The sequence below is a fragment of the Glandiceps talaboti genome, chromosome 15 (assembly GCF_964340395.1).
Source record: "Glandiceps talaboti chromosome 15, keGlaTala1.1, whole genome shotgun sequence".
Classification (NCBI taxonomy): Eukaryota; Metazoa; Hemichordata; class Enteropneusta; family Spengelidae; genus Glandiceps; species Glandiceps talaboti.
The window spans coordinates 361,994-379,916 of NC_135563.1; the positions used below are offsets into that span (position 1 = coordinate 361,994).

Genomic DNA, 17,923 nt, shown 5'->3' on the forward strand with positions numbered 1-17,923 from the left:
TACATGTATGTATTAATCGCCGACAATCCACCCGTATGCACGAGGGACTAACCCGGAAGCAAGTCGTTGTCAGCCATACGTTACAGTGGTAACATCGTCCGAGAAATCGCTGCGTTCAGAGTGTCATTATTCACAGAATTGTTGTTTTCGAGTGAAAACCCGTCTTGATGAATTGTATAACTCTAACAAATGAAGACATGTCAAGTTATATTTTGAAAGTTGTATCGCTAGTTTGAGACGATTTTCTCACGTACTATACGTACTATCGAGGCTTACTTGGAGTGGGTTATACTTCCATGCTTGGAAGTAGTAGGACCTTCCAGTTCATCGGGAAGTTTAGCCAGTCCGATAATTCTTTCTGGTTTAGTTTACAACACTTTTGATCACGCAAATTTTGTTGTTGTGATGAAAAGAAATTAAAAAAAAGATCATTTCAACCATTTCGTTGTGTTTTCTTTGTGAAAGGTAACCGAACATGAACGAGTGTTACCACTGTAACGTATGGTTGAGAATGACTCTCTTCCGGGTACTTGAGATTGTCGCCGTACGGAAACTAAGATGGCGATTAATACATTTCTTCCCTATATATATCTACCACAACTAGTACAAGTTGAATGTTGTCGACTTTGTAAATTTGTTAGAAAATTGAAATTCAAATTGCCTCAAAATTATTTTAGATCCCTAGTTTATTTCATTCATCATTAAAATTTTCCAGGGTTACAGCTGTAAGACACTGGAATTATTTATAGCCAACCTCAAAATCCTCTTTTTTTCTTTTTCTTGTGTGCATTTCCCAGTCATTTTTTTCTGACATTTTGTGCAATTTTTCATAACAGTAGATTTTTGTTATAAAATGGTGACTATGGTATAAAAGTACAATACATTACCAACTTCTGTGTAAAATGTGTTTTATAGTGAGACATCATATGAAACCACTAACCACTTTATTGCATCGCTAAAACAAAACTGCATAGTGAAGAGCTGAAGACCTGAACTACTTCTACATGTCACCAAAATAAAAAATTAAATTAAAAAAAAAACAGCGGAGCTATTCTGACCGATAGGTCGCTTGTTTACCTACTGATCTCACCCCTAATATGTTGATTTATCATACATGTACAAACTATTGAACTGTTACTTGGCATAGCTATAGTACGAACTACATGTCTTATCAAAAATAACTTTTCTGTGTTTGTGTTTCACTTCTTCTCTGATACCTGTGACCATAACCAAGTTTAATACATGTTACCAGGCTACATGTGAAACCCCCTTTTGTCTTGCTATTGCTTTACACCATAAACTACCAAGAAAGAAATATATTCCAAGGTGAACACAATATTAATTGGATTCTCAGAGAATATATATTATGATAATGACTGATAAACAAAGTTATAAACACAGACTTGTTTGATGATGATCTAGTAAAGGGCTATTTACTGTAGCCAGAACTTCTATAGTACTGACATGGTGCAAAGTTATGAGGAAAATTAGATTTTACATCTCCTCTGGAATATCTAGTATCCACATTGAGTGACTGTATACTGAGAGTAAAATTTTGTCAGCAGATCATAATGTTACATTTCCTTGGTATTAGAGTGTATTTATTTTCAAGGCTATCATGTTGCCAGCAATATACTGGACAACATAGCCAGTAGTAAGTGAATTGAATTAGTAATCTAGTTTAGAAACTGCTGTAGTACAGAAAACATTTTTATGACATTTTTTGATTTCTATTTTGAAACCAATGACATTTATCACATTTCATTATTCAAAACCTTTGAAAATTATCAGCGTGGTCAATGAATGGGGGGGGGGGGGAGTTTTGAGTCAGTGCCATGATTAAACTGAACAATTATGAACAGGACAAACAAGTGCCTTGAGGAGTGCAAACGTGTACATGTATGGAAAGCTGCAGTTGTGTTAAGTCTAAAGAAAACAATATATTGATTATATATGATGTGAACATATCTTTATATGATGTAAACAATTCATTATATGATGCAAGTACATCATTATGCGTGACAGTTACGCACATGGTTTGACAAGTATATTAACTCCATTTATAATATTGTACTTGATAATTAGCTGAATTAATAAATATTAATAGTTCACTTTATCTAAGAGATATCCTAGAACTTTTGGTTACTAAACCATGAATATTTTGTACGTCCGTAAACAGACAATCGTACTTTTCATAGGGTTCCTATCTAAAGAGCTTTATACATGTGAAGCAATGGATTTGGGATAGCAATTTACCAGATACACTTAAAATTACTGAAAATGTAACATGTAAAATTAACTGTGCAGTGTGCGGTATTATGCTTTGCGAATAGAGTGTCTTTTGCAAGAACAAAAAGATTGTTTCTTGTCAACAGATGGGGGGGGGGGGGTCATTGTGTTTTTTTATTTGTTAGAGGGGGGGGGGGGTTGGATTGTTTTGTGAATGAATTGCAGGGGGGGGGGTCACTATTTTTAAGTACAACAAGAACAAAAAGTCACCGGCCCACCCCCGGCCGTAAAAACTGATCACTCCCTTGCCACATTCACTTTCCTCTGACTGTTCTGTTGCAGCGTTTCCTGCAATTGCACTGGAGATGAAGTTACACTGGGCTGACATTCATAATTATAGGTCGCTTGAGGGATGCTCCAGTTGTTTGATATTGTCATTGTTGTACTCGATACTGTACAATGAATTCAATGGCGGAACAGTGTTGTACGATTACTTTTCCATAAGTGTAACAATTGAAATGTTGGTAGCTTTAATTGTTATATAAACACAAAGATTATCACCTCCTTGTTCAGATCACTGAATGATAGTCTGTCCAATCATAGACCCTCCACCAACATACTAGTAGACCCTCCACGTTGGTGGAGGGTCTATGGTCCAATATGTACATTTCGTAAAAGACGTATGACCAGTCAATTTTGATAAGTTCTTATTTCAGTTCAACAGCCTGCGTTTACGGTAATCATAAAATGTTAATATTTTTTACATGATAACAACGAAAATTTAATTGTTTTGTACACGGGGTCTAATGTACAAAGGACTGGTACATCATGTACATATTTCTGATTGTATGGCAATTGATATTAATTTCCTGGTTCTACCACACAACCTCAGCTAATTTATAAACTTAGAAGGATATTTAAAATGTGCTGATTATCATTAATATCCGATATATACTCAGTAAAAAATTTTTACTCGGCCAGGGACTTGTTTATCGTGGACATATTTCTGATTGTATGGCATTTAATATTAATTTCCTGGTTATACTATATAACCTTGGCTAATTTATACATTTAGGGACGTTCTTTTAGAATGCGCTAATTTTTTGAAATCTTTAATCCATATACCTAAGCCTCCAATTAAAAGTACAACGACAATCAAAATGAAACACAGGTTTTATCGTTACAAAGCTTTCTTCCACAATATTATAATTTTGTTACTCTATTGACAAGTAGTTAGGTGCACCACCAGAGATACTGGCACTTCTAAGAAGATTACGGTAACACCGTGGCTGTGGACAAAACACCTTTCCTCCAAACATTGTGATGTGGGGAGCATATTAGTGTCTCATTAGCTATTGTGATATCGTGGGAAACGATTAGTTGTATCTAACCAGATTTAAACTGAATGCCTTCCGTAAGGGTAGTCTTACAATTTCATGATTTATACAAGAAATTTAGCTCTACATCTGTGATTTTTTCAAGTCGCAGTAAAAGTTAGTTGTCAAGAATGTTATTCAAATACCTGGAAAGATTTCCATCCTCGACTGCACTCGGCTTTCATGATCCTCTACATACCCGGGATATGTGAGATGGGATACATGTATGCACACCTGTTTCCACGCGATAATTAGCGGATATATCCTTGTAAAATTATTTTCACTAGAGACTGCCTGTTTAATTAGTGGAAATATATTCTTGTAAATTTATTTTCACTAAGGATGGCCTGTCTAATTAGCTGATAGTTTCTAAAGTTTCTAAAGTTTAGAACGATATTTATTATTACAATGTAGACGCAATAATTAGCGGATATATCCTTGTAAAAAAATTTTAACCAGAGACGGCCTGTCTAATTAGCGGATAGTTTATAAAGTTTTGAACGATATTTAGACACGATAATTAGCGGATATATCCTTGTAAAATTATTTTCACTAGGGATTAGCGGATAGTTTATAAAGTTTTGAACGATATTTACAATGTTGACGTGATAATTAGTGGATATATCTTTGTAAAATTATTTTCACTAGGGACAGCCTGTCTAATTAGTTCCCGCCGGACAAAGTCCGAGACGAGGACTTCTGGATTGGGTTCCATCCGCCCATCTGTCCAGAGCCATTTCTTGGAGATACTTGGATAGTCTATCTGCTAGACCTCGGATGTTCTTCCGAAAGAATACGACACACGACCGACCATCGCTATCGAGGATGGAACATCCAAGGTCTAGCAAATGTCATCAGGATATAAATAACTGCCAATCAGAGAACCGTATTAGCGACAAGCACAAACAGAGGACAATAGCTAATTTTTCATGCATATTCATCTTAAGGAGGGGGCTGTAAAAATAACCACCAATGTGTTAACTAAAAGTGTGAATGACAACGTCTACACACTCATCAAACACAATTACCATAAACTGATAAGACATAGTAATGACATAAATGTGTTTGTCAACACCTGCATGCAGAGATTGAATATATTAAAGTATATATATGCATACATGGCCCAACCCACTAATCTCAATGGAATGTCCGGTCTGAAAATGACATTTGCTAGACTGTCCGGGCAAGCCCTCACTGCGAACTTCGTTCGCTTATCGTATAGAAAGAAAGCCCGAACGTCTAGCAGCAAGAATAATGCTTGGACTGATTTTTTCCAAACTTATAACAGGGGCAACATACAATGGCATACATAGGCACGTCAATTTGTTTCATGATACGATCCAATATGGCCGCCTAGCAGCCATTTTGTTTGCGAATTTTCCCTATCCAAAGCCATAACTCAGACATGCTTGAACAGATCTCATTCAAAATTGGTATTAGGACAGTGTTCTATGACATACATGTGCATATTCATTGTTGTCATGATATGATCCAATATGGTTGCCTGGCAGCCATTTTGTTGGCACAGTTTTCATGTCCAAAGCCATAACTCAGACATGCTTGAACAGAATAGTGATATCAAAAACAACCATACAAAAATGTATGAGGCCAAACAACATTAGCCAGATTTGAAAATGACAACATAAACTGCCAGTTCCTTAAAACCCAATCATATCGAGGAGTATGTCTTTTTCAATGACTTGTTTCAAACTTAGTACAGGGGTCAACATGTTGTCGCATTGAAAGTGTGTTGTGTCTATGAATCTTCATGTACATGTCATATCAATGTGAAGAAAACAACGTTGCCTGTCACACATAAATTTACAAATGTATATGCATGGCATTTTTAGTCAAAACCTCAACTGATGAGTTATGGATCATAAACATTATATTTCAATCTCTGAAACTAGAATGCATGCATGTATTTTATATCTCAATAAATATATCTGTTGTGCAGACCTACATGTATGATTGAAAACCAATAAATGCCTGAAATCGGAGGGAGTCTAGATACATGTATAACTGCACAATAGACAAGTTTTATGTTTGCAAACCAAAAATGCCTATTGTGTATTAATTTCCAATTTTCAATAGTCACTTTCTCCTATCTATTACAGGTGAGAAATAGGCCTTAAACTCCAGATCACTGCCAAAGGAGAAGATGAATAAAGTAGTCAACTAAAAGAGCGCCCCTATTTAATTAAAGTTTTAACACAAAGAAAGTAAAGGATTATTTTTCTAACATTTAAGATGACTAAACGTGTGGATAACAGCACTTCTGAAAGCCGACTGATGGCCACTTCACCAGATTTTCAAATACAGAGCCTAAAAAAGGCAAATGATGAAATGAGGAAACATATTGCAAGGTTGAAATCAGACATGGAGCAAGAACGTAACAAGTTTAAGAAATTGAAGAGAGAGAGAGTCAAAGATATTCGGACAGCAAGAGAACAACAACAACAACAAGCTATTATGGCAATATCTGATTTGAAGCAAAAATTGCACCAAGAAAAAAGTAACGAATTACTTGCCCAGAAAGACACATTGACAAGACAGTTTGAAATAGAGGTCAAGAAACTTGTACGACAGAAAGATGATGCTTTAGGAAAGATGCAGTCTGAATTACATAAAACAAAAGAAGAATTCCTAATGAAGACAAGGAATAGAGTTGCTGCTGATGCTCAAGATGAAGCAAGGAAAAAATTTGAAATGGAGAGAAATCGTTTGTTGCAAGAGATCAGTGATCTTAGAGATGGAAAGAAAAAAGTTGAAATAATGCTCAGTGATATAAGTGAAGCGGATCGACGTAGAGCTGCCGAAATGAAATGGAAATATGAAAAACATCAAATGGAAGTTGAACAATTGAAGAAAGATGCCAGGAGAGATATTTGTCGACTGGTAAGTCTTAGTAATGTATTACTTGCATGTCATTGTATATGCCACTTCTTACGTTTCAAACTAGTTTTTCTTAAGCTATGCAATTTTTAGTGAGTCATGGTATGTTAAACCTCACCATATATAACTATTTTTTTAGTCAGACGGGGACTTAAGGATTGGGTTCCATCAGTCCGGAGTCGTTTCTTGGAGATGCCTGGACCGATTTTTTTCAAACTTGGTACAGGGGCAACATACTATGGCATACATATGCATGTTAATTTGTTTCATGATACGATCCAATATGGCCGCCTAGCAGCCATTTTGTTTGTGAATTTTCCCTGTCCAAAGCCATAACTCAGACATGCTTGAACGGATCTCATTCAAATTTGGTATTAGCACAGTGTGCTATGAAATGCATGTGCATATCCATTTTCGTTGTGATATAATCCGATATGGGTGCCTGGCAGCCATTTTCTTGGCACAGTTTTCATGTCCAAAACCATAACTCAGACATGCTTAAACAGATCTCATTCAAAGTTGGTATTAGCACAGTGTTCTATGACGTTCATGTGCATATTCATTGTTGTCGCGATGTGATCCAATATGACTGCCTGGCAGCCATTTTGTTTGCGAATTTTTCATGACCAAAGCCATAACTCAGACATGCTTGAACAGGTCTTCCCCCCCCCCCCCCCCCCATCCCATACCCAACCCATCCTTTATTGTTGAATGGTTTTATTCCATGACATCATCTTGAAGAGTAGGCATGTCCCATGGCCAACGAGGAGACACAACATGAGTAGGCATGTTCCATGCCCAACGAGCAGACACAACATATCTAAGTCTGTTTGATTTAGGTTCACAAGTGTTGTTGCGTGATCAGAGTAGTGATATCAAGAAAATGATAACATAATTTGTCAGTTCCTTAAAACCCAATCATAGCGGGGACTATGTCATTCTGAATGACTTGTTAAACTCATGTTCCAGGTTGTTAATAAATAGATCTTTTCAGAAAAGTAGGGGTGCTATCATAAATCTATAATAGTTTCATTTATATGCTGATGTCCATTTTATTGTAATTGCTCTATAATGTTTCTGAGTATTTCTTTTCACCAAATTCAAAAGCAATAGTCTAGCCAAAAATGAGACCAACAAGGGAGTTAAGGTACATTTGTTGCAATGAATAAAAAAAAGTTTAGCCTTGAGGGAAGACTTTTCTTGACATTCTGGTGAGAAGCTAGCAGCTTATCTACGTGCAATTAAATAATATTTTCTTCTTACAATCACTAGCTTTTCTAAGATTACATCAAATCAATGAGCCCTTTTAAATGCATTTCTATTTTGGGGAAAATGAGAAAGGTTTTTCCAACAATACTATTATTGTGCACTTAATCCTGCTAATATATAGCTTATATTTATGAAATGATAATATTGATTATCACATTACTACTTTTTTAATATGTTTGATTAATGGCTGCCACAATTTACAGCCGTTTCTGTTTAGTTCATCGTCACAAACGTTCTCCCTAGATAATGTAAATAATGTATATTGCATATACCGTAATTGAATAGTGAAATAAAAGGCTGTTTTCAACATATAAATCTGATACAGTGTACTATATACATGTACTTACATTTATTTTGCTGAACTATCCTACAACAAAAATGAACATTTATGTTACATAGGCTAGGTGTGTGTTTTGTCACCCTTGTTCCTCAACTCTAGTGTATATCAGGAAAGTTGGTTAATGATGGAGGGGTTATGTTACGCCCATACCAACAGCCAAATGATCGCGTATATCGCAAAGATAGTAACAGGGTTTGATAGGCAACTGGATAGTCATTCAGCAAATGAACACCTATTGTTAGCATGGACTAGCATACCTTTAATTCTGTGTGATCTGTAGGAGTTTTGTGATATGTCAATAAAGTATGACTCTGAGTAGCTACTTATCCTACATTGTGTTTGGTGCCGACACCAGGATGCCCGATACACAACAAACCCCTCCACAGTCTCTTGAAAAGTTGATGGCTGCATGCACATCCCACCGCGGACATTCAACAAGAAGATGTTTGCATTCAACAATACTGGGACTTGAAGACTATAGTTAAACTTATCAATGATCCACACAATACTACAGGGAATATAGACATTGATTTCAAATTTTAGCCACACTACAAGCGACTTCTCTCCCTATCCACCACTACCCACCCACTACCGCACAGCAACCTGCCTTCTAATGTGCCTAGCCACATACATGTACATGAATACTTACATGCCTGTGAGTGTCATTGGAGAGAATTAGCATGTTCCATTGTATTATGGAAAGTCACTCAAGAAATGTTTATTCTAGTTTGTACACACATAGTAGATTTATCAAAGCCCCAATAGAGGGAACCCTTGAATGTGCTATTATAGAAAACATTTGTGTAGACTTTATCATGGAACTCTAAAAGTTAAGTATTCACTTACTGCAAATAAAATTCAATATGTTTTGATCAATAGTTATTGTTATTTTATTGTATTGAAATGAGTCACACCTTGACAAATAATTGGTCTTCAGGGAATTCTACCATCACACCAAATTGGTCTTCAGGGAATTCTACCATCACACCAAACTCATTGAAGCATGTCTGTACAGCTCTCTAACTAAGCAGTTATCTTTTAAAGAGAGAGTGGGAGAGGGTGGGGAAGGCAGAGGTCGAGGCGGAGAGGTGGAGTAAGACAGGGAGGGGTAGAGACTAGTGTAGAAAAAGATTGGAGAATCTTTGAGAAAGAAAGTGTGATTACTACATTGCATACCACAGATTACTTGCACTGTTGTGTGCACATACTGGTGGTATTTGCACTGCTGTGCAATTTATTGCATATCTGCGTGCCATTGATATGCAAACGAGGTGATTATTCATTCTACCCTAAAGCAGATAATAGCACAGTGTTCTTGGTTTCATCTGGCTTTTGAAAATTCTTAGTAAATTTACTGATTGGGTCCAAAAATTTGTAGTAAATTTTAGAAATCATTGGTAAACTTTTGGTTCATAGAAAAAGTCAAACCACTGCTTTATGAAATAAATGATAGGATGGAAGTCACTAATCACCACAAAAGATATTATTGGATGGAAGTCACTTATCGCCACTATTCTATACAAGAAATCATTGGATGGAAGTCACTAGTCATCACTATTCTATACAAGAAATCATTGGATGGAAGTCACTAGTCACCACTATTCTATAAAAGAAATCATTGGATGGAAGTCACTGATCACCACTATTCTACACAAGAAATCATTGGATGGAAGTCACTAGTCATCACTATTCTATACAAGAAATCATTGGATGGAAGTCACTGATCACCACTATTCTATACAAGAAATCATTGGATGGAAGTCACTAGTCATCACTATTCTATACAAGAAATCATTGGATGGAAGTCACTGATCACCACTATTCTATACAAGAAATCATTGGATGGAAGCCACTTATCACCACTATTCTATACAAGAAATCATTGGATGGAAGTCACTTATCACCACTATTCTATACAAGAAATCATTGGATGGAAGTCACTTATCACCACTATTCTATACAAGAAATCATTGGATGGAAGCCACTTATCACCACTATTCTATAAAAGAAATCATTGGATGGAAGTCACTTATCACCACTATTCTATACAAGAAATCATTGGATGGAAGTCACTGATCACCACTATTCTATAAAAGAAATCATTGGATGGAAGTCACTGATCACCACTATTCTATACAAGAAATCATTGGATGGAAGTCACTTATCACCACTATTCTATACAAGAAATCATTGGATGAAGGTCACTTATCACCACTATTCTATACAAGAAATCATTGGATGGAAGCCACTTATCACCACTATTCTATAAAAGAAATCATTGGATAGAAGTCACTAGTCACCACTATTCTATACAAGAAATCATTGGATGAAGGTCACTTATCGCCACTATTCTATAAAAGAAATCATTGGATGGAAGTCACTTATCACCACTATTCTATACAAGAAATCATTGGATGGAAGTCACTTATCACCACTATTCTATACAAGAAATCATTGGATGGAAGTCACTTATCACCACTATTCTATACAAGAAATCATTGGATGGAAGTCACTAGTCACCACTATTCTATACAAGAAATCATTGGATGGAAGTCACTTATCACCACTATTCTATACAAGAAATCATTGGATGGAAGTCACTAGTCACCACTATTCTACACAAGAAATCATTGGATGGAAGTCACTTATCACCACTATTCTATACAAGAAATCATTGGATGGAAGTCACTTATCACCATTATTCTATACAAGAAATCATTGGATGGAAGTCACTGATCACCACTATTCTATAAAAGAAATCATTGGATGGAAGTCACTTATCACCACTATTCTATACAAGAAATCATTGGATGGAAGTCACTTATCACCACTATTCTATACAAGAAATCATTGGATGGAAGTCACTTATCACCACTATTCTATAAAAGAAATCATTGGATGGAAGTCACTAGTCACCACTATTCTATACAAGAAATCATTGGATGGAAGTCACTAGTCACCACTATTCTATACAAGAAATCATTGGATGGAAGTCACTAGTCACCACTATTCTATACAAGAAATCATTGGATGGAAGTCACTTATCACCACTATTCTATACAAGAAATCATTGGATGGAAGTCACTAGTCACCACTATTCTATACAAGAAATCATTGGATGAAGGTCACTTATCACCACTATTCTATACAAGAAATCATTGGATGGAAGTCACTAATCACCGTTACTGAAAGCTTTGGGAAAACCCTGTGATGACAATAAAAGTAATCAAATAATGAATTTTTCTCTGTTTTCAAAAGATAATATATTGTGAATATAAATTGATTCCATAGCATATCAAGTCATATATAACCTTGAATGCGTGTAGCAATTTACAAAAGAGCCACAGGCAGAGATAGTACACCCTAGTATGTAAGCTATGTCTGGCATGTAACAAACATGGTTCTTTCTCTACTTATCCTTTTGTCTGTATCATGCAAAAATACTGATTATAAGTATGTAATACATTCAGTGAATTTAAAGTACCAGGTTCTTCAGTGCTATGAACAATAGAAATCAGTACATTGGAAGTTGTTAAAAACACAATATGTGTATATAATTTATAAAGAGCTGACAAGTAAAACATGAATTTTAATATTGACATGGTAACCGTGTACATGTACATGAACTCTTAATAATGAAAAGTAATCAATGCAAAAATGAAAAGATTAGTTAACTGTAAAATAGAACAACAAATACATGTAAGTATATATTATTTACAATGACTAAGAAGGTACATTTTGTATATATTGTATTTTTGGTATGACCTCAGATTCTAGATGGTTATGACACATTCAACTGCTATGAAATGACAAAATGCTAGTTTGCTGCCTGATCATTAATCTAGTATACACAATGTACATGTACTTGTAAGTCTTGAGTTCATATACATGTATGTGCCTCTAAGAAGTCAACATGGGTTGTATCATCATGATATATTAGAACAGAATGATGCACTTTGCATTTTTGACTGAGGTACACTTATAATAATAATAATAATAATAATAATAATAATAATAATAATAATAATAATAATAATAATAATAATAATAAACTTTATTTAAACTCGATAGCCTCATAGGTAACAGCCTTTTTTCATGAGGGTCGAGAACAAAAAAGAACAATTAAAATACAATGACAGAAAAGGAGACTACATACAAATTGCAAAAAAATGCAATAACGGCACAAAACGTCCAACAGACAAAATACAGACAGCAAGTGACAGAAAAAATACGACCATACTAAAAATTTAGATTGTCATCTATGAAACCCTGAAAGTAATGTTTATGACACGCAATTTTGAAACTTCTAATATTAGTAATAGATCTTATTGCAGCCGGTAGTTGATTGTAGAGTGTAGGCGCTGCTACTCGAAATGATTCCTTAAAAACATTTGTTCTGGCAAATGGGACTAGTAACGAGTGATTTGTAACAGAGCGCAATCAGATTATTGTAACTGTTTGATTTAATGACATCTGCACATTTTTCATTGCAGATTGTTCTGTTTGTGATACACTCAGTAGGTATGAAATATTATCAAACTAATCTTCTGTCAATTGTTTTGGTTCAAGGAAAAACATTTTTCAACAGTGGTTTATTACCACAACTTAACTGTAACTTGTAAGGTGCAGAAGGCATGGTGCAGCATCTGTCTGTCTGTCTGTCTGTCTGTCTGTCTGTCTGTCTGTCTGTCTGTGTGTCTGTGTGTGTGTGTGTGTGTGTGTGTGTGTGGATGACTTAAACTCAAAAACCACAGGACTGATTGCCTTGGTATTTGATGGGGACATGACTTGTGGTATCTAGTTGGGAAAATGTTCAAAGGAAAATGATCGCATTATAGGTGTGTGATTTGGGTAAAAAAATGTGATTTTTGGTCAAAAAACTCAATAACTACTGGGCAGATTGGTCTGCAAAAAAAGGTTCTCAGGGGGGTTTATGTCTTTTAGGTCTGAAATGTGTCTTTTTGGTGAGAAATCTATAAATCCAAAACAACTGAGCACATTGGGCTGAAATTTGGGGGGAACTACTCTTATGGGTGTTTTTTTATGCAATTTTTTCAGGTCTTTGGGTCGGTCAGATAATGAGAAACAAAAAATAAGAACACACTAAAAAGTTGAAGTACAACACAATTTAGCATTTCATGATTGTCTGATTTGTGAAATGTTACAGTTGAAGAGAGATCAATACAGGTGATCACAAGTAATGAATATATAATTTATACCCAATATCAAACCTCCATAAAACCATTACAGGAGTTATATACATGTATATAAGCATCTGTGACCAGGACGTCATTGTATCGTTGGTGGTAGACAACCAAAATTGGCTATGAAGGTGCTGAAAAAACAAAAACAACACTGGGTCCCTCTGATGTAGTTTCATGCCACTCTCTTATCAGTTTGTTTATGTCTGAAAGTAACATGTACCCGTAGTCATGTTGCAACATAGACAAATGTGACCCCACAGCAGGGCAATACAACAAAACACATACATATGACATTCAAGTCTGCACTTAATGATTGCAACAGATGTGGTCGCAGAGATTGCATTTTTACTTTTACTATAGCAATAATAAAATCATGCGTTCCTATATGGTGCTGACAGATTGGGAGAAGTGTCTGAAATCTCTTGGGCAGAAACTTCACTGTGGACTCAATTTTGATATCTAAACGACAGAAGTCACCTGAGTATTTCAGGAGAACAGCCTCAACAGGGTCAATAAATGCCACTTAGAAAGGAATCAGTCATCTTTCGACGTGGAGTGGTGTGTTCAATGGTGTATATATCTTGCATAATATTTTATAATTACACCATGATGGTAAACAGGCAATGCTTCAAATTTACCATTTGTAACTGTGTACATATAGGGCGTGTTCCCTGGGGGGAGGCTATTCATATTTGTTCATGCCAAGTTGATCTGTGCCATTTTCAATTTTGTATGATTTTTTTTCCAAAAATGACGTTTTCATCAACTCCTCATAAACTTCAAGTCAGATTGCTTTGATATGTGGTGTGTTGATGCACAGAGGGTAGCTTACTTAGATTTGTTAATTTCAAGTCAGCACGTCTTCTTTCCTATTTTTTATGATTTTTTTTTTGTAATTTAAAAAAAAAATGAATATGTTAATGAGCATTATGACCGCTGCCATATTGGAAATCAGTCCGCGAGACTTTAGGTAAACTGCAACTTTTCAAAAGACACTATTGACGTCAAACAAGCAATGTAATATGTGCTGTAGTCTTAATTCTATGCATTGTGCGCCCAAATGACAAATATTTGTTCGAAACAGGGTTGTAAACTCCAAATTCTCCACCCTCCTACAGAATGGTTCATTCCAGTATACGCACCTCATGATCAAGTGAGCTCTATGAGCATGCCTGAACTGAAGTGTGTGGGACGATTTTTGACAGAGTCAGTCGTCAATAAAAACGATAATACTCTTTCTAAAATTATCACATTTTGAAAGGGAAAGTACTTTGTGGTTCATTTATGGAGTTTTGTTTTTGTACGATCAATCTTGGTGGCAAAATTACAGCGTCAAAATTACCGATGTGGTAGTTCCGTACGGCGACAATCTCAAGTACCCGGATGCACGAGGGACTAACCCGGAAGCAAGTCGTTGCCAGCCATACGTTACAGTGGTAACATCGTCCGAGAAATCGCTGCGTTCAGAGTGTCATTATTCACAGAATTGTTTTTTTTCGAGTGAAAACCCGTCTTGAATTGTATAACTCTAACAAATGAAGACATGTCAAGTTATATTTTGAAAGTTGTATCGCTAGTTTGAGACGATTTCCTCACGTACTATCAAGGCTTGGACCTTTCTCCAGTTCAGCGGGAAGTTTAGCCAGTCCGATAATTCTTTCTGGTTTAGTTTACAACACTTTTGATCACGCAGATTTTGTTTTTGTGATGAAAAGAAATTTAAAAAAAGATCACTTCAACCATTTCGTTGTGTTTGCTTTATGAAAGGTAATCGAACATGAACGAGTGTTACCATTGTAACGTATGGCTGAGAATGACTCTCTTCCGGGTACTTGGGATTGTCGCCGTACGGAAACTAAGATGGCGATTAATACATTTCTTCCCTATATATATCTACTACAACTAGTACAAGTTGAATGTTGTTGACTTGGTAAATTTGTTAGAAAATTGAAATTCAAATTGCCTCAAAATTATTTTAGATCCCTAGTTTATTTCATTCATCATTAAAATTTTCCATGGTTAAAGCTGTAAGACACTGGAATTATTTATAGCCAACCTCAAAATCTTCTCTCTTTTTTCTTTTTCTTGTGTGCATTTCCCAGTCATTTAGTTTCTGAGATTTTGTGCAATTTTTCATAACAGTAGATTTTTGTTATAAAATGGTGACTATGGTATAAAAGTACAATACATTACCAACTTCTGTGTAAAATGTGTTTTATAGTGAGACATCATATGAAACCAGTAACCACTTTATTACATCGCTAAAACAAAACTGCATAGTGAAGAACTGAACCACTTCTACATGTCACCAAAATAAAAAAAAAATAAATAAAAAAAAACAGCGGAGCTATTCTGACCGATAGGTTGCTTGTTTATTTTCATCATCATCTCCAAAAGTGACAGTCAGAATACTTCGATATTTGGTGTGCATGTTCTCTGGGGGGAGGCTATTCAGATTTGTTCATGCCAAGTTGATCTGTGCCATTTTCAATTTTTTACAATTTTTTTTTTCAAAAATGATATTTTCATCATCTCCTCAGATACTACTTGTCAGATTGCTTTGATATCTGGTGTGTTGATGCGCAGAGGGTAGCTTACTCAGATTTGTTAATTTCAAGTCAGCACATCTTCTTTTCTATTTTTGATGATTTTTTTTTAATTAAAAAAAAAATCAATATGTTAATGAGCATTGTGACCGACGCCATATTGGAAATCAGTCCACGAGACTTTAAGTAAACTGCCACTTTTCAAAAGACACTATTGACGTCAAACAAGCAATGTAATATGTGCTATAGTCATAATTCTATGCATAATTCTATGCATTGTGTGCACAAATGACAAGTGTTTGTTCGAAACAGGGTTTTAAACTTCAAATCCAAATTCTGCACCCCTTCTACATAATCAGCCAGTCCACAACACCCTCATTTGCATACAATCTATCCTTCAGATCGCGACCATTACACTTTGAGTGGCTGCTCACATGCCTTTTTTTTGGGGGGTATTTTGAACTCGCCGTAACTTTCACTAGAGTCCACAATTTTAGATACCGTAAATGCCTAAACCTCAACTGACATCTCTTCTTTCGTGCCAGCAAAATAAATTTTGGAATTACATTTAGGAATACCGATTTTCCGACGAATTCGGGATACATGCTTGAGGCCCTGAAATTCCGACCGTTTTTTCCTTAATACGGACCGGAAAGTTTACAAATTTCACAAAAAGGTGGATTTTTATGTGTTTTAAATAACCGTGTTGTTGTTTTCAGATAACATGTAACTTGTGATTAATTCTATATTGTCGTGCAATTTGGAGTGACAATGAACCAGAATGAAGACAACTCGCGTAAGCAAGGCATGCGGTTGAAGTTATGCAAGAGCAGTCTCCGTACTGTGAATCGACCAAACTTTGTTTATTGGCCGACAGTTTACATGTAAATGACATGAACATGTCTTGCCATTTCTAAAATGCAAATATTTGGCAAGTAAAAATAATTAGAATAATTACAACTTTAATTTGGCTTCAGACTTTGCGTTGTGTTTTTCGTATCTTTCCCCGTTTTACATGTATTTTTAAATCCGAAAAGGTTCTCTCTGACTCTGGTCATGTCAGTGCTTAGGGACCGGTCAGTTTCTTCGGCCTGGGGGGGGGGGGTGGTGGATTTAATTTGGCTTCAGACTTTGCATTATGTTTTGTGTATCTTTCCCCATTTTACATGTAAATCCGAAAAGGTTCTCTCTGGTCATGTCAGTGATCATACCGGGACTGCTTTGAGTACGAACGAGGTGGGACATGTTGAGGTATTTTGTTGAGAATTATAAATATTGCTTTATTACATCGCTAAAACAAAACTGCATAGTGAAGAGCTGAACAACTGAACCACTTCCACATGTTACCAAAATAAAAAATAAAAAGAACAGCGGAGCTATTCTGACTGATAGGTCACTTGTTATTGAAAACAAATGCGGTAATTAGAACACAGAATGGTACATGGACTCGTCAAGAAGTTGATCGACCCGAAGCTATCGCTGATTATAACAAATACATGGGAGGAGCGGATCTAGCCGACCAACGCCTACAGTCCTACAAAAGACACATGAAGGGACACACATTGTATTTTCAGATCTTCTGGTATCTCTTGGAGGTATCCATCTTGAATGCTTTCCTTTTATACAGGAAAGCTCATCCTGACAGCAAGAAAAAGATGTTAACCTTTCGTGAAAACCTATGTGAACAGCTCATCAATGGTCGCTCTTTCTGCCATCAGCCTGGTTGCCGTCCATCAGTACCCAGAGCTGAAGACACAAGATTCAATAAAACTAGAGAACATGCACCTGAAAGGAAAGAAAACACTTCTACCTGCAAGGTACACCTGCAAAGGAAGGAAACCAAATTTGCCTGTATAGCTTGTGGTGTTAGAATGTGTGCTGATCCCTGCTTCTATCACTACCATTACATGAGGGACTTTCAGTTTGATGACCCAGAACTGCAAGGAAGAGAACCAGCAAGGAAAAGACTAAATATTAGGAACTACAATTTGAAATAACACTGAAAAATAACACTGTAAACGTAAAAAGACAGAAAGACACAATCAGAGAAAGAGAGTTAGTTTT

At 35.9% G+C, this 17,923-nt stretch overlaps 1 protein-coding gene across 7 annotated transcripts in view; it reads left to right on the plus strand.

Moving 5' to 3' along the window:
- LOC144446976 (uncharacterized) overlaps positions 1–17,923 on the plus strand; it is a 334,721-nt gene that overhangs the window by 14,978 nt on the left and 301,820 nt on the right. For all 7 annotated transcript variants that reach the window (XM_078136846.1, XM_078136848.1, XM_078136850.1 and 4 more), the window contains exon 2: positions 5,723–6,503. In XM_078136846.1, coding sequence (XP_077992972.1) covers positions 5,856–6,503 — 648 coding nt within the window. In that variant the 5' untranslated portion in view covers positions 5,723–5,855. The remainder of the gene's footprint in view (positions 1–5,722; positions 6,504–17,923) is intronic.